The sequence below is a fragment of the Argiope bruennichi genome, chromosome 10 (genome assembly GCF_947563725.1).
Source record: "Argiope bruennichi chromosome 10, qqArgBrue1.1, whole genome shotgun sequence".
In the NCBI taxonomy this organism is placed as follows: domain Eukaryota; kingdom Metazoa; phylum Arthropoda; class Arachnida; order Araneae; family Araneidae; genus Argiope; species Argiope bruennichi.
This window is the reverse complement of record NC_079160.1, coordinates 60,155,503-60,175,882: the sequence shown is the minus strand read 5'-3', so window position 1 is coordinate 60,175,882 and position 20,380 is coordinate 60,155,503. Positions and strand designations below refer to the sequence as shown.

Here is a 20,380-nt window from a genome sequence, read left to right as displayed (position 1 = left end):
TTTACCCTTCTTCTTGCAAACCCTCACATTAAAATCTCATGGATCAAGGCACATGTAGGCTATGAAGGGAATGAAGCGGCTGACAAACTAGCCAAAACAGCGGCTAATGCTAATCAAGATCGGAATATAATGAAGCTCCCAAGATGTCATCTGAAGAACATCCTCCAAACCGATATGATGACAATATGGCAAAAGGAATGGGAAGAAGGCGAAACAGGCCGCTCCACATTCAATATAATACCGAAAGTTTCTCTATACGCTGCCAACTGGAACAGAACGGATGTCCTTTTCTTCACTGGACACGGTCCATTCCCGACATACCTACACAGATTCCATCTGGCCAACTCTCCTTACTGTAGCTGTGGGGAGATAGGATCCCCAATTCACTATGCCACCGAATGCCTACTGACTCTGTCATGGCACATGAGAAAGCCAGAAACAAGTCTCGAAGAAGAATGGTACAGGAGAGTTGCATCGAATACCCTATCACGTGGCAAGATCCACTCCATAGTAAACCATATTCACAAATACCAAGACCTATTCAAGACTACACATTAGCTGAGACCAAAATGCCACATGTCAAAATCAGCCGAAATTATAACTTCAAAAGTCCCTCAAAAGTGCAGTTCTCGAGAAGGAAATCAAAACCACAGGATTCAGACGGACGCCACAGATTTCTGACTCTTTAGTGATTACTTATATGCTAATATATGTCATACAGATATTCTCAATGTAAATTATCAATTTTTCAGTTAGTAATCTCATTTCCCTGTAAGTTCAACTCAAAGTCACCATTTGTTTAAGTATTCTTTTCCCCTCTATCCAGTTATTACATCACCAAAATATTGAATATAGTCATGTAGGATTTGACACCAATGTGATTCTCTCTGGAGAACCCTGGATGGTCTGTCGTCTCTTTCTTTTTATCTTCTTTCTTTCTTTTTTTTTTCCCCTTCCATCTTGTGCTCATCCAACTGGTTAGATAACTTAGTGTTATAGGCACCGGGGGCACAGGATGGCGTTATATATATATAAAATAATTAGTATATTTAAACTGCAACTTAAAAATAATTTTTTCATTAATCTTCCCGTATTGAATTCGAGTTCGAAGATTAATTTTTTTCGTATACGGTAAATAGATCAAAAATAAACTTTATCTATCACTCATTGATATCTGACTTGTTTTGATTTTTGAGAAACTTTAAAGTTTAAAATGTGAAAATATTTTCAAAACTATGTTACTGTGTTACGGCTGTGTATTAGAATCACTATCATGAAAATTCAGAAGCTTGCTGAATTTTATTATTTTGATGAGGTGGAAGTCAAATTACATGTCTTCATGAATATCACAGCGTTACACAAGAGTCTGTACAACAGTTTTGTAATTACTATAAATGTGCTTCAAAACAATGTATTCCAATTCCATTTATTCTATATTCTTTAATGAATTAAAGCAATCTTTTGATATCTGCTTTTATTAATATTACGTACTCAGATGCTTACAAAATTAAATAAAACAAAAAATTTTATCACTGAAAAAAGCGATAAAATATTTTGATAAATTACCAACAAACACGAGCAGTGGAGCGTGTCCTATCCATTACAGTTGCAGTTAAATAGAGTTGGCTGTTGATTATTCTATTGTGTGGTGGCATTACACAACTCCTGAGAGGAAGGGAAAGGAAAGTTTTAGTAAAATCGGACAATGGTTTCTTTTTTTTAATACTTCAAGGTTAAGGTTGCGGATAAAAGGAGGTGCGGTCAAGGGCGGGGGAGACATTACGAAAATTACAGAGTAGCTTGGAGCGAGTTGGTGTTTGCGGTGGTCAGAACTTTTAGCCACCGTCGAAGAGAGATGTTGGAATAAGAACATTTTCATTCATGGGGTGTGTCAGATTTCTCCTTCTTTTTTCCTTTACTTTCTTTTACACTAGCTGCTTCTGGTATGGTTTGGGCAGCAATTATAGATGAAGATATAATGGCATACTGAAATTTGAATATTATGAGCATATCCGTGTGATAAAAGAAATGATGTGAATGCTCTTTACAGATCTACATTTGAAACCTGTTCCGAAAGTGAGCAAAATATTTTTTAACAAGAGCATACCCACGGTATACTCACTTATCGATGGTAAGTTCTATAGCAATCTTCTAACAAGCGGAGGGCACGAGGTTGAAAATTCAGTTCGGGATGAGATTTAGTATAAAGGTAGTATACATTTAGAATGTCCGCTCACGAAAATATTAAAGCACATTAGTCAGTCAATTTCGAGAAAATGGCCTTCAAGCTTTCCTCAAAGTTTATATACTAATAAAGTGTCGAGGTTGCTGAGGCGTGAACAGAATAGTGGTTAAGACACTGGCGTAGCAAATAGGAGATCCTGGAGTAGCATTTTTAGCTTTTTTTTTTATTTGTTTTCTTTTTCTAATTTATTTCAAATTAATTTAGCAATTTACAAGCAGTTTTAATGAATATGTTTTTCATTTTTAATGCAAAAATAAATATTTATTCTCCTAATACGTGGATTACAATTTAATTTTTAGAAGAAAAATAATTATAAGCCTGAATGCATTTCTTTAAATATTCAGAATTACTTAAATTAACAATTTAAAGATAGTTTTAATTAATAAGATACTTAATTTTATATGGAAAAAGCAAATTTATTTTCTCTTAATACACAAGTTATAACTAATTTTTTAAAAGAAAAATAGTTAAGTTCATGTATATTGTTCTTGAATTATTACTAAATTTAATTTTTAAGTGTTAAGATAAGTATAAATATAATTTTAACGATAAAAATATTTCAAAATAACTATTTTTATCTTAAAATCATTAAAAGTTTTAAATTTTTGGATTTTAATAAAGATATTTATAATAGCTAGACGAAATTGTATTTATATCGGGAATTAAAGAGAGCAACTGACACAAATAAAATTATGTCCGCAAACATTGAAAGTGTTAATCATCGAAAAGCAAAAGTAGAAAGCAGGTGTTAAGTTATGGAATGCATAGGCAGATGGTTAAAAATTTGCAGTAACGTACGATATGCTTTGTGCACTGCACGAATTTCGGAAGAAAAACAAATATTTTTTTTAGGTAAATGAAATTTGTTTTTTTATCGTTTCATTTAAGATTTCTCTTGTGGATAATCATTATTTATGAATTTTGCAAGATGTCAAAATATATCTATCTTGTTTGAAATGTTTTTACGGTAATTACCAATCTGTCTCTTGTATATAATAAAAAATCAATGAAACATTTTTATGATGTCAGTAATTTAATTAACATTTATCATCATTTAAGTTATATATGTAATTATTTTTTCTGCTTAGAAATAAAATTATAATTCAGTACTTATTTCTAAGGGAGATTTATTTTTAAACATTCATTTTTGATTGATAAAAGAATTACATATTAATTGAAACTATCTGTAATTTTATTTAAATATTTTTTTTAAAAAAACGCGTTCATTTCTTAATTTAAAAAAAAATTATAATTCAGGTATTAAGAGAAAATGCACTTATTTTTCCATATAAAAATTAGCATCATATTAATTGAAATTATTTTTAAAATATTAATTTAATTTAAGTAATTCTGAATATTTAAAAAAATGTATTCATACTTATAATTATTTTTCTTCTAAAAACCAAATTGTAAACCACGTATTAGAAGAATAAATATTTATTTTTGCATTAAAAATGAAAAACATATTAATTAAAACTGTTTGTAGATTGCAAAATTAATTTGAAATAAATTTAAAAAGAGAAAACAAATAAAAAATAGCTAAAAATGCAAGTCCAGAATCGAACTCTCCTGTTTGCTACGCCAGTATCTTAACCATTATACTATTTGCGCCACGGAAATGGCGGCACGTTTTTAGTATATAAGCTATGTAGAAAGTTTGAGGGCCATTTTCTCGAAACTGACTTGCAATTGTGCTTTAATATTTTTGTGAGTGAACATTTTAAATGTATACTATCTTTATACTAAATCCAATCCCGAACTGAATTTTCAAACTTGTGCCCTGCCCCCTTGTAAGGTGTACAGAATAGTTTATAATATCATTTTCTACAGAATGTTAACCCGTAACTGGAGAGGGGAGTCAAAATGACTCCGCGTTGTTCATTGGCTGTGATAATCTCGTGCTTTTTTTGTAGAATACAATCATCTTCTCAGTACCTTCAAATGTACTGTATGTTAGCAAAAGTCCAAGTTCGAAATATATACATAAGCCGAGTTATTCCTTTTCAAAATTTTCGTTGCTGTTTATGGAGTCACTGACTCCACAACTCTGAAACTGTGATTGAAAAAAATATATAATGCACCAGTTAATTTCTACATATTTTGCATTGCAATCCGTATTGTATTCTTCATTTTTATTTGTTAAATTCCAACAATTATTAACGTTAGCATCATCCCATAATATATAAACAAAGTCAGCATTCATCAAAAAATTGTTTTAATTTTTCTTATAAAATCTTTCCTACATTTAATATTATAACATTTACATGTTTAATATTAATGTTTTTAATATCTTTGGTAACTACATGATTTCCAGAATATATTCTGATTCCAAAATAAATTCCAATACTGTTTACAAAAGGCAAAAAAGAAAAATATCAATGGAATCTTTTTGACTCCATGTATTTGACTAGGTAAAGAAATCCATGTCTCCAGTTATGGATTAAATAATATTTAATTAATAATTCTGCACTTGATCGATCAAACTATAAGTTCTTGCATCAACCGGCCGACCTGAGAAAGCACGAAAGCAAGATGACAAAGGCAATAATTCAGCAGGCAGTTTCATCAACTGATATATTTAATACATGAAACAGCTATCCAGAATTACGTTCATTCATGAGTTATCAACCATGTCTAATCATAATTTTTCTTAAAAGTTGTTATCTTCACATCTTACTGCAATGTGAAGTGTAAATCATAACGAACAGAAAAAGGACATTAGTATTCTGTGTGCTGAATTTCAGTTTCGAGATTTCAGCATCACGAAACCTGATTCTTCGAATATATTCATCAAGTTGATATATTTCATCTCACAAGCACGTACTGGCATGAAGATATAGTTTAGTAGTCTTGTGGAAGAATATCCCTAAATTAGATATTTAACAAACTATCTAATCGCTATTTAAAATTGCAGCATTTCTAATTAAATTTTTGTGAATGTTATTTATTAGCAATTCGTTCATATGAAATAGGATTTTTCCAAACTCAAATAGAAGGTTTAATAAGAAATGAAATAAATCTGCGGTAATATAACGTGGATTCTGATATTTCAGCATCCTCAAAGACCCATCTTTGCGTATCTGCAAATTGATACGGCAAAGATTTCAGCAAGATAATTCCTGCATCATCTTAACGAGAAGTGTTCGAAAACAAGAAAAAAGAATTTGTTAGCAGTCTGGTTAAAAAGAGGTGTATAGCGGAAACTTTTTACTTTTAAAGTTAGGAAATGAATTGCACAAAATAGAGCTGAAATCTAATTTATAAATATTAGGTTTCGACTTATAAATAACATGAAATTTTTAATTCAGGAACAGCAAAACATATTGAGAATCTCTTATTCATACTAATTACATTAAATTTGAACAAAAAATGCAGTAGACTTTAATTTATAAAGATAACAGTGGGCTTGTCAGTGGCAAGTGCCATAAGAAACAAACAAACAAACAATTTATAAAGATCTTCGTAAGAAATTTTTGCTCAAATTTATAATTTGAGAAAATTGCACTTAATGATGTAAAATAGCATTTAAATATGCATTATGCAAATATGAAAATTAATGTACCTTCCCAAAAAATAAATTTAGAAATAAAATTCAAACGGTTTTATAAAAAAAATTGCTCAGAAATTAAGAAAACTGAATTTAAAAATTACTTGATATTGTTAAAAAAAACAACTTTTCAACGTAACCACCTACTTTAATCAAAAATTTAATCAATATTTTGAATAACTCATTCTAGTAAGTACTTGCTTCCCATAAAATAAATGTCAAATTTTGTAATTCTAGTGTCCTGGGCAGCGTTTTGAACTAATTGCAAGCTTCACATATGTCGTAATTTAACAATAACATTTCCAATATAACAATATTTCTAATTTGTAAATATTATTATGTTGAAAATGCATGAATTAATATTTTCATGAAAATTGAAGATTAGTGTCAAATTTCAGATCCAATTATGCAACACAAAAATCCAAAATTTTTGTATGCGAAGAAATTAAGCCTAAAACATGTCATACGCATAAATTACGAAAACGGTAAAGATAAAACATTTCCGTAGGCTATTTACATTATTTTTACAATGATGTCAGTTAAAGACGACAATGCAAACATTCTTATTACTGAACAGACATTCAGGGCATCATTTGACGAGTCAAGTCATTGCCAATAACCCATTTAAGTAATTCACGGCTTCAATTGTATGCTTTTTTTTCTAAACTTTGCAAGCAAATTTGGACATTTTTGGAGACGTTACAGAGGGATGACACTCTAATTTTCAAGCCTGTTTGTTTTCTTGCTGATCGTGCGCTTTAAAAGCAGCGACGATTTGCCAACAAGTACTTAGCGTAGCGTAGAAGCTTCGAGATTAGCAAGAATAGAAGCTGAAAGTATGTATAAATTATGAAGGGCTCTGTAAATTTATTTTTTACTCTTGCCTAGCAGATTTACAGATTAGAAACGTGCATTTGGGCTTCAGCGTATTTCGTAGCAAATAAAAAAAAACATCCCAAAGTAGTTTGTTTCAGAAATAAATGTATAATATAAAAGCATTTTGATCGACGGTGGAAAAAATTATTAATACACAGAATTTCATGTTTAGAAAATAATATTATTAAAATATTATTTATGTTAATATTTTTTCATAGCAAAAAAAATCGGGTTATATATAAATAGAGTATTTTGCTCCAAGTAACCCAACACTTAATTCTCAATAGCTTTGGACTTCTGTAACAATCCATGAATTAATACTTTTGAATCCCAGCTCAAGTGTCTTTTTCGTTATCTTATTAGGGTTCAAAACTGACATATTTATTCTCTATTGGCTTATAAATTCAAAACAAAGTGATGATATAGCAAACACTTAATCTATCCTAGTAACGTACGGTATATATTTGTACAATATTCTAAAATATTCACGGGATCATATGGTGTTGATTAATATGTGATTTTTTTTTACAATGTCTTGCAACCTGTTCCGGTGTCCAAGCAATCCAAGAGACCAAAGGGCGTATTATGACAAACAGACTTACCTTTTTCCGGATCTTCAGATTTCATGTGGTCCACTTCGTCATCCTTAAAGTAGGGGTTGTCAAAAGCATAATCATTCCCAATCGCCTGTTTATCTGGTGACATCGGTGGGCATGTAATGCTCTTTTCTTCATATTTATCATTTCTGAAACCTCCGGCTAAAGAAGAAAGAAAAAATGTCATTTGAAAATGATTTAATTAACTTCAAAATTAATTTTCAGACTACTTATTAAAGAATAAATACATCAAGCACAGTCCCTGCGTCCTACAAATCTACTATGACATCGCATTATATATAAAATCTACCTTCTGTGAGCTTTGAAACAATTGAAAACTGTCTTATTAAAAGACAAATTGATGCCAGCTATTTTATTCTTTATTTGTATTATTATTATTTAATTTAATTCTTTCTTGAAACTTCTGGATTCATTTGCCGAAAATCGTCTGAATTATCATTTTTATGGCCTTACAATTTTTTTTAGCTATTTCCAAATGTTTTATTTGTTTCAAGCAGCTTTTTACACTCTACGTTATTTGAAAAATTATCATTGATATCGTTTGGAAAATGCATTCAAATAATTCAGAAACAAGTTTTGAACATTAAACCTATATAATGATACTGAAAAAAAAAAAAGATAAATTTAACAGTCTCATTAACAATTTGAATTCTGCAATAATGCAATTATAATCAGTTTTATGTCTTTAATTAACATTGTTATTAAATTTATTTTTAACACATATACACATTTATATATAATATCGTGAATGCTTACACACGTGATATAAAGCGGGAAAAAAGCTACTACAAATAGTTTTCATATATATTTTGTATTGAATATTTTCTGAAATAACTATCATTTCAACCCAATTTTTTGCTTTTCCAATAAAAAAATAATAACCGAATAATAAAACAAATTAAAGTAATAATTTACTTTTAAAAAATGAAGATAGGAGGATATCGTAATAGAGTGTTGAAGTTCGTTTCAAAGCAGCAATGCAACGCTTGCTAAGAAACAAGTTTTACAATGGAAGTTCTACATCACAAGAAAAATATTAAAATTATTAGAACATGATACACGCAATTTAAATATTATATTAATAGTATACCTTAGTATAACATACAAATAATACTTACTAATATACTAATAATAGTTAATATTAGTACTATATTATAGTATAAAGAAGAGAGTTTTCTAATTCATTAAGTTTCCGAAAAGACAATCCAGGAATAAAATTCATACATTGTTTGGTTCTTTACAGGTTCTAACAACTTTAAATAACCGAAAATACAGCATAATTAGTAAAATAAAATATGTAATAAAGTATAGGAGGGTCTCAGGTAATTGAGATTTTTTTTAATAATCAACTTTATATGAAAACTAGTACAAATGTAAAAAATTCAATTTTTCAAAAGATATTGTATCTACATCAACTGAAATCTATAATGGTAAGTTTCTAATCATTATTTTTCGACTATTATCAATGTAACTGAAATAACATGTGGTACCATCAACTTCCGTCACACGTATCATATAATTAAATTTCATGCCTACATAATGTATTTGCAGAACGTTACACAACAGGTTTTTCATTGAGATAAAACGTTTTCATTTTTTTAACAGACTATTTTGTGGTAAATATGTTTTTTCTATTTTTCTATTTTTTTCTTCTCAATTCCTGACAATAGATGCGCGGCCTTGTCTATCAACACCTTGACAAGAACCTGAAAAGAAGACTGTGTACACCCTTTCTTAGAACACACACCTCTCGAATTCGACTCATCTTTGAAGAATCGTTTGCTGTTGCCGACGGAAAAGATGAATAATAAAGAAGAGAAAGTAAAAGAATTTCAACCCACTTTCACTTCATCGAGCTAGCAGACGAGATATAAACACAGCTAGGGCGGCCGACCCACGCATGCGTAATGAGTGAGACCACGCCGACGCAAGCGTCACATGTAAACAAGCTTAACATATTTAAAAGTCGTGTGTTTTAAATGCTTATTTCTATATATTGGAAATATATTTGAACTATTATTTGTTGCCATATTTTCAACTTTCAATTATTTTTTCAATTGATTGATCCAATTTATAGAATTTGATTTCTGATGATTTCTTATTCTGATTTGAAAGGCATTTAATACTTAGCGAACTGAATATTACAAAAAAAAAAACTTTACATCAAAAGTTTCCTAAAGATATATCTCTATCTATACTAATGAATATGTGTTCGAATGTAAAGGCCAAACTGTTTAACCCAGCTTTTATATTTGACACACACACACACACACACACACACACACACACACACACACACACACACACACACACACACACACACACACACACACACACATATATATACCTTAAGACACACTTTCACTTCAAAAATGAACACTTACGAGAGACTTCTTAAAAATTTTTACTAGAATTTTCATTCATTAAAAATTAATATGAATTCTGTAAATAGGATTGCACAAAAATGAATTTTACGCCATTTCAAAATTTAAAAATTTGTCTTTTTAATTATAATAATTTAATAGCCACGGGAATTTTTGCCGAATTTTGGTAATTTTTAAAATTATATAATATATTGCCTAATTTGAAACCTGCCCAGATTACAATGCCCCCATTTTGCTTAGATTATATTGCCGCCCAAAAATTCAAATATTTTACTGCATGATTTCTTTTATTGTTAAAAGCTAAAGAAGAAAGATTCTGCGTAATTTATAAGACAAATAAAAAAAGAGAAGTTACAATATCGAGAAATTTAGAATCTCCATTAGAAATGTTCAATAGGATTGTCTCCATTAGAAAAATTCATGTACAAAATAAACAGAGCTTAAGTAAGACAATTAAAATAACACAGCTTTTATGTCAGACAATTTGGCGGAATCATGAAGTTATATCTAAAAGATTTATCATATAATTTAATAATAATATAAAAGATTTATCATATATAATCAAAGCTATTTTTAACTTTTAGATTATTATATGATATAATAAAAAAAAAATTCTATTTTTTTATACAAAATGGAGGAAGTCAAAGAGCAAACAACTTCAAATATAAATAAGCTCGATCATTTCGTTATATTTTTAGTAATAATTCCATTACGAATTTACGATTTTATAAATCTTCAAATATAAGAAATAGAAAAAAATAGGAAACCCAAGTGTTCCCAAAGATTACATACTATCGTTGGAAGTGTGTAAAAGAGAAGATTAGTATACTCATGTTACTAAAAATAGTCAAAATAAAATAAAATTACGTCACTTCTCCTACAATTGACCTTTTTAAACAGAAATTACCTTTTGATAAAGAAAATGAATTTATGAATTTTCAACATAAAAATTTTAAAATTATTGGAAAATTCTTTTTTGGTTGCTATAGAAATTTGTAAAAGAATTTATAAACTTTCAATTTTGGACATTTTGAATGACAGAAAATTCTTTGTGGAAACCATCATGAGTTTATCATTTCAAATATTAATTCGAAAGATAAGAGTACGAATAATAAAAGTACAAAAAGTTAATAAGAGTACGAAACTGAATATTCCTTTTGGTAGCCAATGAGTTCAGAGTTTTCCCTTTTTGAATGCTTTTTATATAAAAAAGGGAGTTTTTTTGGTAGTCAAAACAAATTTGTATATGAAATACAAATTTTCAAAATTTTATATAAAACATTTTTTTATATCCAATATGAATTACCAAAGCATGATTTAATTATGTTTAACAAAAAAAAAGAAAGATAAATAACTTATTACCTCCGATATGATAGATAATTAAATGAATCATTCAAAAATGGCATTAAAAAAAAAGAAAACTTGAAAGCAAAATAAACTGGGCATATTTGGACTTCATATCTGGTACCATACGGGGTTTTTCCAAAATTCCATATACATCTATCTAAATGTCCGATAATTTATTGTTTCAGTTTTCCCACGCTATTTTATTCGATCAGAACCGGTCACACCTCCTTAATAGCCATTCATCAATGCTTTTCATTCCCTTTTCTTTTTCTTTTTCCTTCTTTTTTTTCCGATTAAAAGAAAATTGGATCAGATGAAGATCTTAATTCCATGTTAACAAACTTTAAATGTAAGAATTAGGTAGAAACAGGATTTGGAACAACATTGGCCATTTATCATTGGTAATGAGTGAAAATTTTCTTGGATATTCAGACAGTAATTTCCAGTTAAAAGAAGAGGAAAATTTAATAAAATGTCATATTTTCATTTTTATTTTAAATAACGTAATTAATATTTACGATATTTTTCTTCCAAAATTTTTGTTTTAAATGTGCGTTTAATCTGACTTTTTTTATGAGAATTAATTCCGTAAAACTTTTATTTTTATTTTATTTCGTAACTTTTCAGATTTCTAATTAATTTTTTTAATACAATAAAGGGTCGGCATGACATAAAAGATTGAAATCTAACTTGGAGTAATTCAGTTACGAGAAAATTTTAATGTTGCCATGGTAATGCAAAAACTAATAAAAGCCTAAAGAAAATGAATAAGCTATAATTTTTCTTCTGAGTAAGTTCTAAATAATTTTTTAAATGCTCTAAAAAACTTATATTTTTGAAATTTTGAAAAAAGATTGAAAAGAGATTTATGAAACCAAACTATACCAGTTAAATGACAAAAGTATTTTTTTAATTAAAAAAAAGGGATTTTTTTTTGCTACAAAAAGAGATAAAATAAAAATATTTTAGTGCGGTTTATCAAATGATTTTGCTTAAAATTTTGCAGATAGCTTAAAAAAAATATATTACCTAGTTTCTGACCTAAAAAATAAACTCCATTTCTATCCACTCATTAAATACTGTTCAACTGATAAATAACATGGAATTTTAATCTTTTCCATTGTGAAGCATTAATTACCGAATGTTTTTGTATCTATAGTTGTTCATTCTCTATCTCAGGAGCTACAGAACATATTGTGAAATTATATAATGCCAAATTTTAACAAAATATATGCATCAAATTTTAATTTATGACGTATTTTGTCTGAAAATTCTACCAAAGATTAAAATCTGAGAAACAGCATTCAAAGATATAAAATAACATTGAAATATATATAAATGCAAATATAAAAATCATTGTAACTTCCCATTACATAGGAGACTGGACTTAGAAATATTGGAAACAAAATTTAAACTACTTTATTAAAATAAACCCCGTTAGAAAAGTAAAAATATTAAATACAAAAATTTCATATTTTCGGTAAAAAAAATTCGACTTTTTAATGAATTCACCTATTAAATATTTAATTCAGAAAGGTTATATAAGCAATGGCCGCTTTAAAATTATTGTTCTTAAATGCAGTGCTAGTAAAGTAACCCCCAAAATGAAGACATTTCTTTTCACACTCTTGTTAGACATACAAAAATTCGAGTTTCTTTTTCAACCAATAAATTTAATTCTTTTCAATAAATATGCGCTGCTCACGATCTAAAAAATAGCATATCATTAATGACAGAGCTCTTCCATCTTTCATACGCAAAAAAAAAATCAAAAGATTAATAGATTCGAAATACTGAAAATCGGACGGAAGATAGATCATACCACCACCTGTGTGATAATCATACACTCATTTGTGTGTGTTATCTGAAAATAGATCATATTTACCACATGGATTTTGAGAACTGAAAGGTGAATCATGATTGGATTCTTTTCTTGACTTTTTCATTGCAAATTCTTGAAAGTTTATACAGTTATTTCCAATGAAAGTTTGCTATAACTAAACACAGAGCATAAGTCCGAATCAAAAGTCATGATTCATGGACAGTGACGTTGGATTTGGTATTAGGATGAAGAATCAGGATCGATCTCGGACACGTTAACAATTGCCATAAAATTTCTGACATTAAAATAAAAGGTATTTTATAAATACTTTCGACTTTAAAATAATATCCATAGAGTTATTGAAATCACTTAGATAAAAGTGTTTAAAGCAGTAAATATAAGAATTTTAAAATTCGTACTTATTCCATTATATATCATATACCTCTTAAACAGCTAAGAAATAAATAAGAGGTCAATATTAATAATTATATAACGGAAATACTTACGTAGAATGAATTCGCTACTGAAACTGAATATCGTATGCATATTTATGCATAAACTATTCTAAAACTCTGTTACATAAAGATATTAACCGATATGTTTCCGATATTTTTATTATGTATCTTTAAAAAATAACAAAACATTTCTGTTATAGTTTTAGTATGATTTAAATGTGTTTAGATCATGAAGGGTTAATGAATCTGCATTCAAAATATTTTTTGATATGTGGCCTTTACAAACTATTAAAACATTAGAAGTAGATCGATTGATATTCAACGATGAGCATTGATTATCAATCGATGAAACAACATGACTGAAGATTATTAATTTAATCTTGTGAATTTTAGCTTAGAGGTAGTGTCTCATTAGTTAAAGTAACTAGATTTTCTGAATTTTAAATCTTCTCACTAATTATTGAAATCCAAAGATTAACTTTAAATAATCTGAGATGTGTCATTAATTTATCATTAGTATACTGATGCTGCCTCTGATTTTCCATCCTTCTAAACTTTCCAGAATTTCAATCTAACCACTAAGAGATAATGGTACTCATTCAAATTCTACTTAATGATAATAAAAAGAGTAAGAGCCAAAATATAAAGTGATACATACGTGACACAGGTATGAAAAAAAAATCTAAACTACATAAAACAATGAATTGTCCAAATATATACACAGTGAAGTAAAATAAATATGATCAATTAAACAATAAAATATAAAAATTTATGTAAAAATGTTGGAGATAATAATAAAAAATTACTGCATAAAAGAAGATGAACCAATCTCAAAATGGATGAAATTCGATTCCCAAAACGGTAAAAATCTATGTTTCCGCAGAAAAGAATCATGTTTGAATTTAATAATATTGAATAAGTTTCTGATTTTGTAAATACTGGAAAGGAGAATCATTCAGAAATCAACTTCTAATAAATTGAAATCTAATTAATCTTTTTAAAAATTTATACTATGAACTATCTTTTATTAATTAGTTAAAACAATAAGTAAAAATCGGATATTCAGAGATAGTTTATTCAAAACCAATAGAGTCAGTGAGAATGACTGGATGCTAAGAGTAAGTACGAGAAGTGACAACAGTAAGCCTTTGCAAACTTGGAAGCTTGTACACTCTTCGATACACTCTAGAGTAAAATGATAGACATTTACCGTATTTTTAAATAAAAACTTCTAGAGTTTGTTTATTTTAGTGATAATTATAACAAAAAAAGTGAAACAAAAAATTTTCCAAGCATCATTTACTGCCTACAACGTTTGTTTGCAAGGTAAGTTGCTAAATTATACATTTCTTAGATATTTAGGATATAACATTTACGAGTAAAATTTAATTTTCATTTTTAGATTTTTTCCCTAGAAAGGGGATAGAATTCTCAATGATCCCTGATAATTTCCATAATGGAGTAACGTGGAAATTCATCAAAATCTCGACTTCAAAAAAACTTTATAATATTAATCATTTAACATTTTTAAAAAATCACAGAAAGAGAAATAAAATTTAATGGATAAAAGGAGAGATTAAATAGATATTAAAATGAAATAAAAAGGTGAGAATATTTAGGTTTAATGCATTTAAGATCTGCACTGACAAGAACTCCAATTTTGCTGCCATTTATTTAAATCGGATTCAATATTCTCGCAGCTTTTATGGTTGATTACTGCAAAACTACATATTTCTCCGACATATTTCCGTTTTATATTTATCTAATTTACTAGTTACTAAAAGGGATCTAACTGCATCTCTTCGAAGGTTAATCATAACAACAATAATGGTGCATTGAGGACTCTATGAAATAACTGATTTAAACAGGTGAAGATTTTCATAATCCTAACCATAAATAAACTCTTTTCATACTACCAAAGCAAGATAAATAAATTTTGTCATAACAAAACTTGGAAATTGAGAATGGATTCGAAATAACCATCACCGGCTGCAAAAGGTATGCTCCATCATTATAACGGAAGCAATTCCACATCACAGATATATTCCCAGGAAAAGCGAGAACCCCCATACTCAACCGATGATATTATAATCCACGTATTCATGATGCTCCCATGGGAAATTGAACATTTTAACAGGCTTAACTATCACTGTACTGAATAAAAGAGATTAAATCAGACCATATATAATTTGTAACCGATATTTTTGGAGAACTACATAAATTTTTTAACACATGTACTTCATTTAAGTTTAAACTATTCCTGATATTTTATGAATACATGCATTGAATTTTAATAAATCCAGTATCTATTACATTAAAGTTCTGCTTAAGGTTACTAAAAATCAATAAATTTCAGCAATCTTTTGATTTCTGTGATATTATAAAAATTCTTTTCAGATACAAGGCTGACTAGTCTTGAGTATCACGACTAGCAAAACAAAGACATAATATCTCAGTTAACCGAATATTATCGTGACAAGACAATAAAATTCGCATCGCTTCTTCGTTACGAATGTTTACATATGTCGTCTGAAATAGCTATATGCGTAACAATACGAAGATTGAATCTGAAGATAGCTGGGTATTTACAAATGAGATATGCTATGTCTGAAGTTCTTAATCTCATACTTTCCCCATGTTTAAGACTGAAGCAATTTATATCTCTTAGAAAATCCAATACGATGAAAGAGCAAACTATATAGGCATAGTCGTTTTAGGAGTTTTAATATATTTTAACAAAAGTTATAAAAATATTAAATTAAAAAATTAAGTTGACAACATAAAACCTTTTACATAAAACTTTGATTCATTAAATAGATACTATGCATATAATTTTGTCTAATATTCAATGTTTGCAATTCTGATTTTCAAAATTGTACCTTATTTGATTTTATGATGAAATGAAATAATATCAACTGTGGTAAAAAAAAAGCATAAAAAGTTCCACTGCTATAGTTCATAATTCAGGAAACTCTACTAGTATATGAATAAAAATCTTAGAAAAGAGAATCATCACTGATTTTGGTTAATACAAACAACAGAATGCCACACTGAAAAGAGGGCATTCGTAGATTCCAAGCACAAAAATTTTCAATTTAAGAATAACTTTATTTCATCATATCATTTCGGACCTAGGATTTACAGTTTAGGAATCACTATATTACACTATATCATTTTGATTTTAGATCCATTATTCACAGTTTAATAACTCTATAAAACATCATATCATTTTGATTTTTAACATAAATATATTTTTTAGATTTGTTATCAAATTGAAAATATTACAGAGGTAAGATGAAAATAATCTATGGCTATGAAAATGTATTGAAATAATAATATCAATTATAACGAAGAAATTTAAAATTTAACCTGTTATTTTTCGAATGAAACCGTACAGACGGTGATCGAGATGGTTATTTTTTCTGAAATAGACGCATACGGAAAATGAAATCCGTTTAGAAAACATCGTGATTTAATTAATTTAAACGGAACCTGCACAAATTAAATTCCATTTATAAGCCATTAATTTTTAATGAAGGGTTTCACATAAGTATATCACATTTCTGCAAGCAGAAAATAGATATTCTCACGAACGAATTACATGTATTAATATTTAGTTTAAATAGAAATGAATGATTATTTTGATTCCATTATAATTTTTCAGTAATGGGATTTTCTTGGAGTTTCGCAAAACATGGCGCTGCCTTGGAGCATGATAACCATTCATTAACGGATGCCTAATGAATAGTTGTCGTTACCACACAGCTTGTCCATCAGAGAAAGTAAGTCACGCTTTTGTGGAGTTTAAAGTGTTAAGCGAATTGAACTCTTTCTGGCGGACCAAAAGTTAAACAGGTATTCGAAAGATCTCTAACATCAAAGAGCTGCATAATAATCAAACGACATGAATTCTTCGATTCTTGACATTTCAAAAACTCCCCAATTTTGATCAAAAAATCGACGCTATAAGAATGATAGCTACTATCACTACACATACACATAAAACGCTATATAAAAATGAGTTGTTTGATATATTTATATATTTGCTTTCTTTTATATATTTTATAATAAAAATGTTTAAAACTTCCAATGCGAAATAAAAAAAAATACAATTTCAAATCGAAAGAATGCCAGAAATGAGCGTGACATGTATGTGCAATGCTCGTGTCGGACGCACGTAAGAGCCGTTGCCACTTCTGGAAGTGAAACAAGAAAGATAAATCACTGGCAGCTAATCGTCTGCAACGTTCGTTGCCATACAATGAAAAAGAAGAGAATTTCTGTTGACGGAGGGATTAGAAAGTGTCACGAGGAATAACTTCACGGATCAAGAATTATGACGAGGTTAAGTCTGCACGCCGAAATCTCCATTCGCTGCAGATCGAGTTAGAAGGTTTCCTTACGAAAGGAATTTGTACTTCATAGCAGTGTTTCGAAAATCCTGAATAATTGGGATGTATATTGATCGAATTACGACTTATTCAGGTTTTAAAACTTAATAAAATTAGTAAAATTTATTTAATATAAAAAGGTTTCGCATAAAAATAAATACTTAGCGACAATTAACTTTTCTGTTTTCCAAAATAGCACAACATTCCTCAGTATTTTCATCGGAACTTTAATATAGGTATTACTCATTGAAATAAATAGAAATCGAAATGAATAGAAGATAAATTTCTATAAAAATTTTAAATATTATGTAAATTTCAAGTTTAAAGTAACATTGATCGCTTTCGGTAACCAGCTGTTCGTTAACAATATTAATAATATCAACTAACTTTAATTAATTCTGAATAGTTAAGCACACAAACTGAAGAAATAAATTGGCGGAATCGATACAGTTGTTAAGGCTGGAGGAGGATAGGAAGTAGGCGGTCATTAATGACAGATTTAGAGGTCATGAACGTATAAAATAAATATTGATGAAATCGGTACAGCTTTTGTGACTGGGTAATATTTACAAGGCAGATTCTTTCGCTCATAGAGAATATATAGTATTTTTGCCATATCTTCTACAGAGTACAATTTTTGCCGTATCCCTTGAAAATGACAGTCATAGATAACTAAAACTCAAAGACCGTAATTCAGGAGAGATAGCTTCAAACAGATATTCAGTTTTATTTATGAAGTTACGAAAAAATATTTGCAATCGAAATGCCCATCAATTGAAGTATCTGTCTACAACAGTAAATGTAACATTAGCAATTCGCTTCAATTAATAAAAGAACGGCAATCATTTATTAAGTTATCTTAATGATTTTTATTTTCATCATGATAAAAACTTACCTCGAGGTTTTTTATGCAGGATAGTAAAAGAAGACAAGTTTTAATTGCTGCTTTTGTGCTATCAGATCTCTGTGGTATGCGTTTGGAATAAGACGTCAAGAATTGAAAAGACCGTAATGAATAGCTCTGCACTACAACACAATATATCTTTGACATAGAAAATGACTAATAAAAGTAACCAATTAATGAGGGATTCTCGGGGTACAATCACTCGTGAGAAAACTATCAGTATACAAAAATCTGTAGTGTTCTCCCACGGGAAGAAACAAAAGGCTTCCGTCATTAATAACATCTAAAGCAACTGTTACCCATTCATTAGCTGAACAAAACTTAAAAGATAATTATTATTTGAAATCTTATAGATTCATTAATTTTAAAAATTAAAATTAATAAAAGAAATTTTTAATATCCGTTTATTCTCTAATCTTAGACTTTTTTCGAGATGACTTAATTATTTCTAATAAGCAAATCTTGCCAGAAGAAATTTCGAATAAGTTATGTAAAAATCAAATCACAAAATGTAGTCAATAATTAATTAAAGACTGCTTTTCAGGTATCACAGTAATAGAGCTAAAAACTTTATAACATTCTCCTATGCGAAAATGAGCAAATACGAAAATGAGCAAATAAAGTTTATTTATGATTTACGTTTTCTGTTCAAAGATACCTGAAAATTGTAAGGGGAATTGTTCACATTTCAATTATTTTATTGTTATGTGAGCTTAAAACATCAGTTAGTTATTAAAATGCCGCTAAATTTATTTCATCTTAAGTATTTTAAGTCCTTGTTCAGGAAAATTTGACCGACTATTACGTCGAGTAAGATGCCTAAATTATAACTCATCCAATATCAAATTAAATGAATTGGAATAAAACAGATGAAAGTCAAATTAAAGGAAAAACTGAAGAATATCATAAATTTCAAAAGAAGTATTTAACGTAATAAATTAGTCACCTCTGGCGACTAGCTAGCTCGCCCAGCATATTGATTAAATTTCCATTAAATCATTGAAATATATTTTTATATCTATGATTCTACAAAATTCTCAGACATTAAAATTGTGTCATTTTAATTGTCTTTTTTCAGTTCTATTCATCGTGCACATGAACCTTTCTAATGCAGATAGTACAGTAACATCATAAGGCTGTTAAAAACGTAAATATCAGTTTCATCTATCAGCTAAATTTTCGCGATATTGTTAATTTCACTTTTTGATGTGTTTTATAAACTACACAGACACAGATATCGAACAGAATATTTCTTCATGAGTTCACAACAATGGAAAAATCACGCGATAACGTTCTGAATTCAGGGCAATAATCTAATCTACTGTAGGAATGCCAAAACAATAAATTAACAAAAATGCCAAAATTTAGAAAAAATTTGCGCTATTATTAATTTATAACATTAAAATTTTTTTTTCAATTTTTGAAATCGTGTAAAATTAATTTTTGTTCAATAATATTTTGCTAATTATTGCGTAAAATTGGAAAAATTAAGTTCAGATTGCGATTAAATTTCAAAAAAAAAAATCGCTAAGAGGTGCTCATTTCCATTTTATAAGGTACATACATATATGGATCAAATTTGGAACCTAAGTCAAATGGTCTGGCCTGTAGAGTATAAACACACATACACGCACATTAATCTTTATTTTTAGTAGATTTCTTATGTATTAAATATAATATTAGTATTATTCTTTTTGCATTTAAATATCAGATAATAATGGATATATTTGATGTCTTAAGATGACATTAAAAACAGAATATTATCTGCATTAGCAAATATGGATGAAACAGT

General features: G+C 28.5%; 1 protein-coding gene across 1 annotated transcript in view; it reads right to left on the bottom strand.

The window, feature by feature from the left end:
* Positions 1–20,380, bottom strand: part of LOC129988134 (muscle M-line assembly protein unc-89-like) — a 130,653-nt gene that overhangs the window by 50,388 nt on the left and 59,885 nt on the right. The window contains exon 2 of the mRNA XM_056096278.1: positions 7,271–7,426. Within this exon, the coding sequence (XP_055952253.1) occupies positions 7,271–7,426 (156 nt within the window). The remainder of the gene's footprint in view (positions 1–7,270; positions 7,427–20,380) is intronic.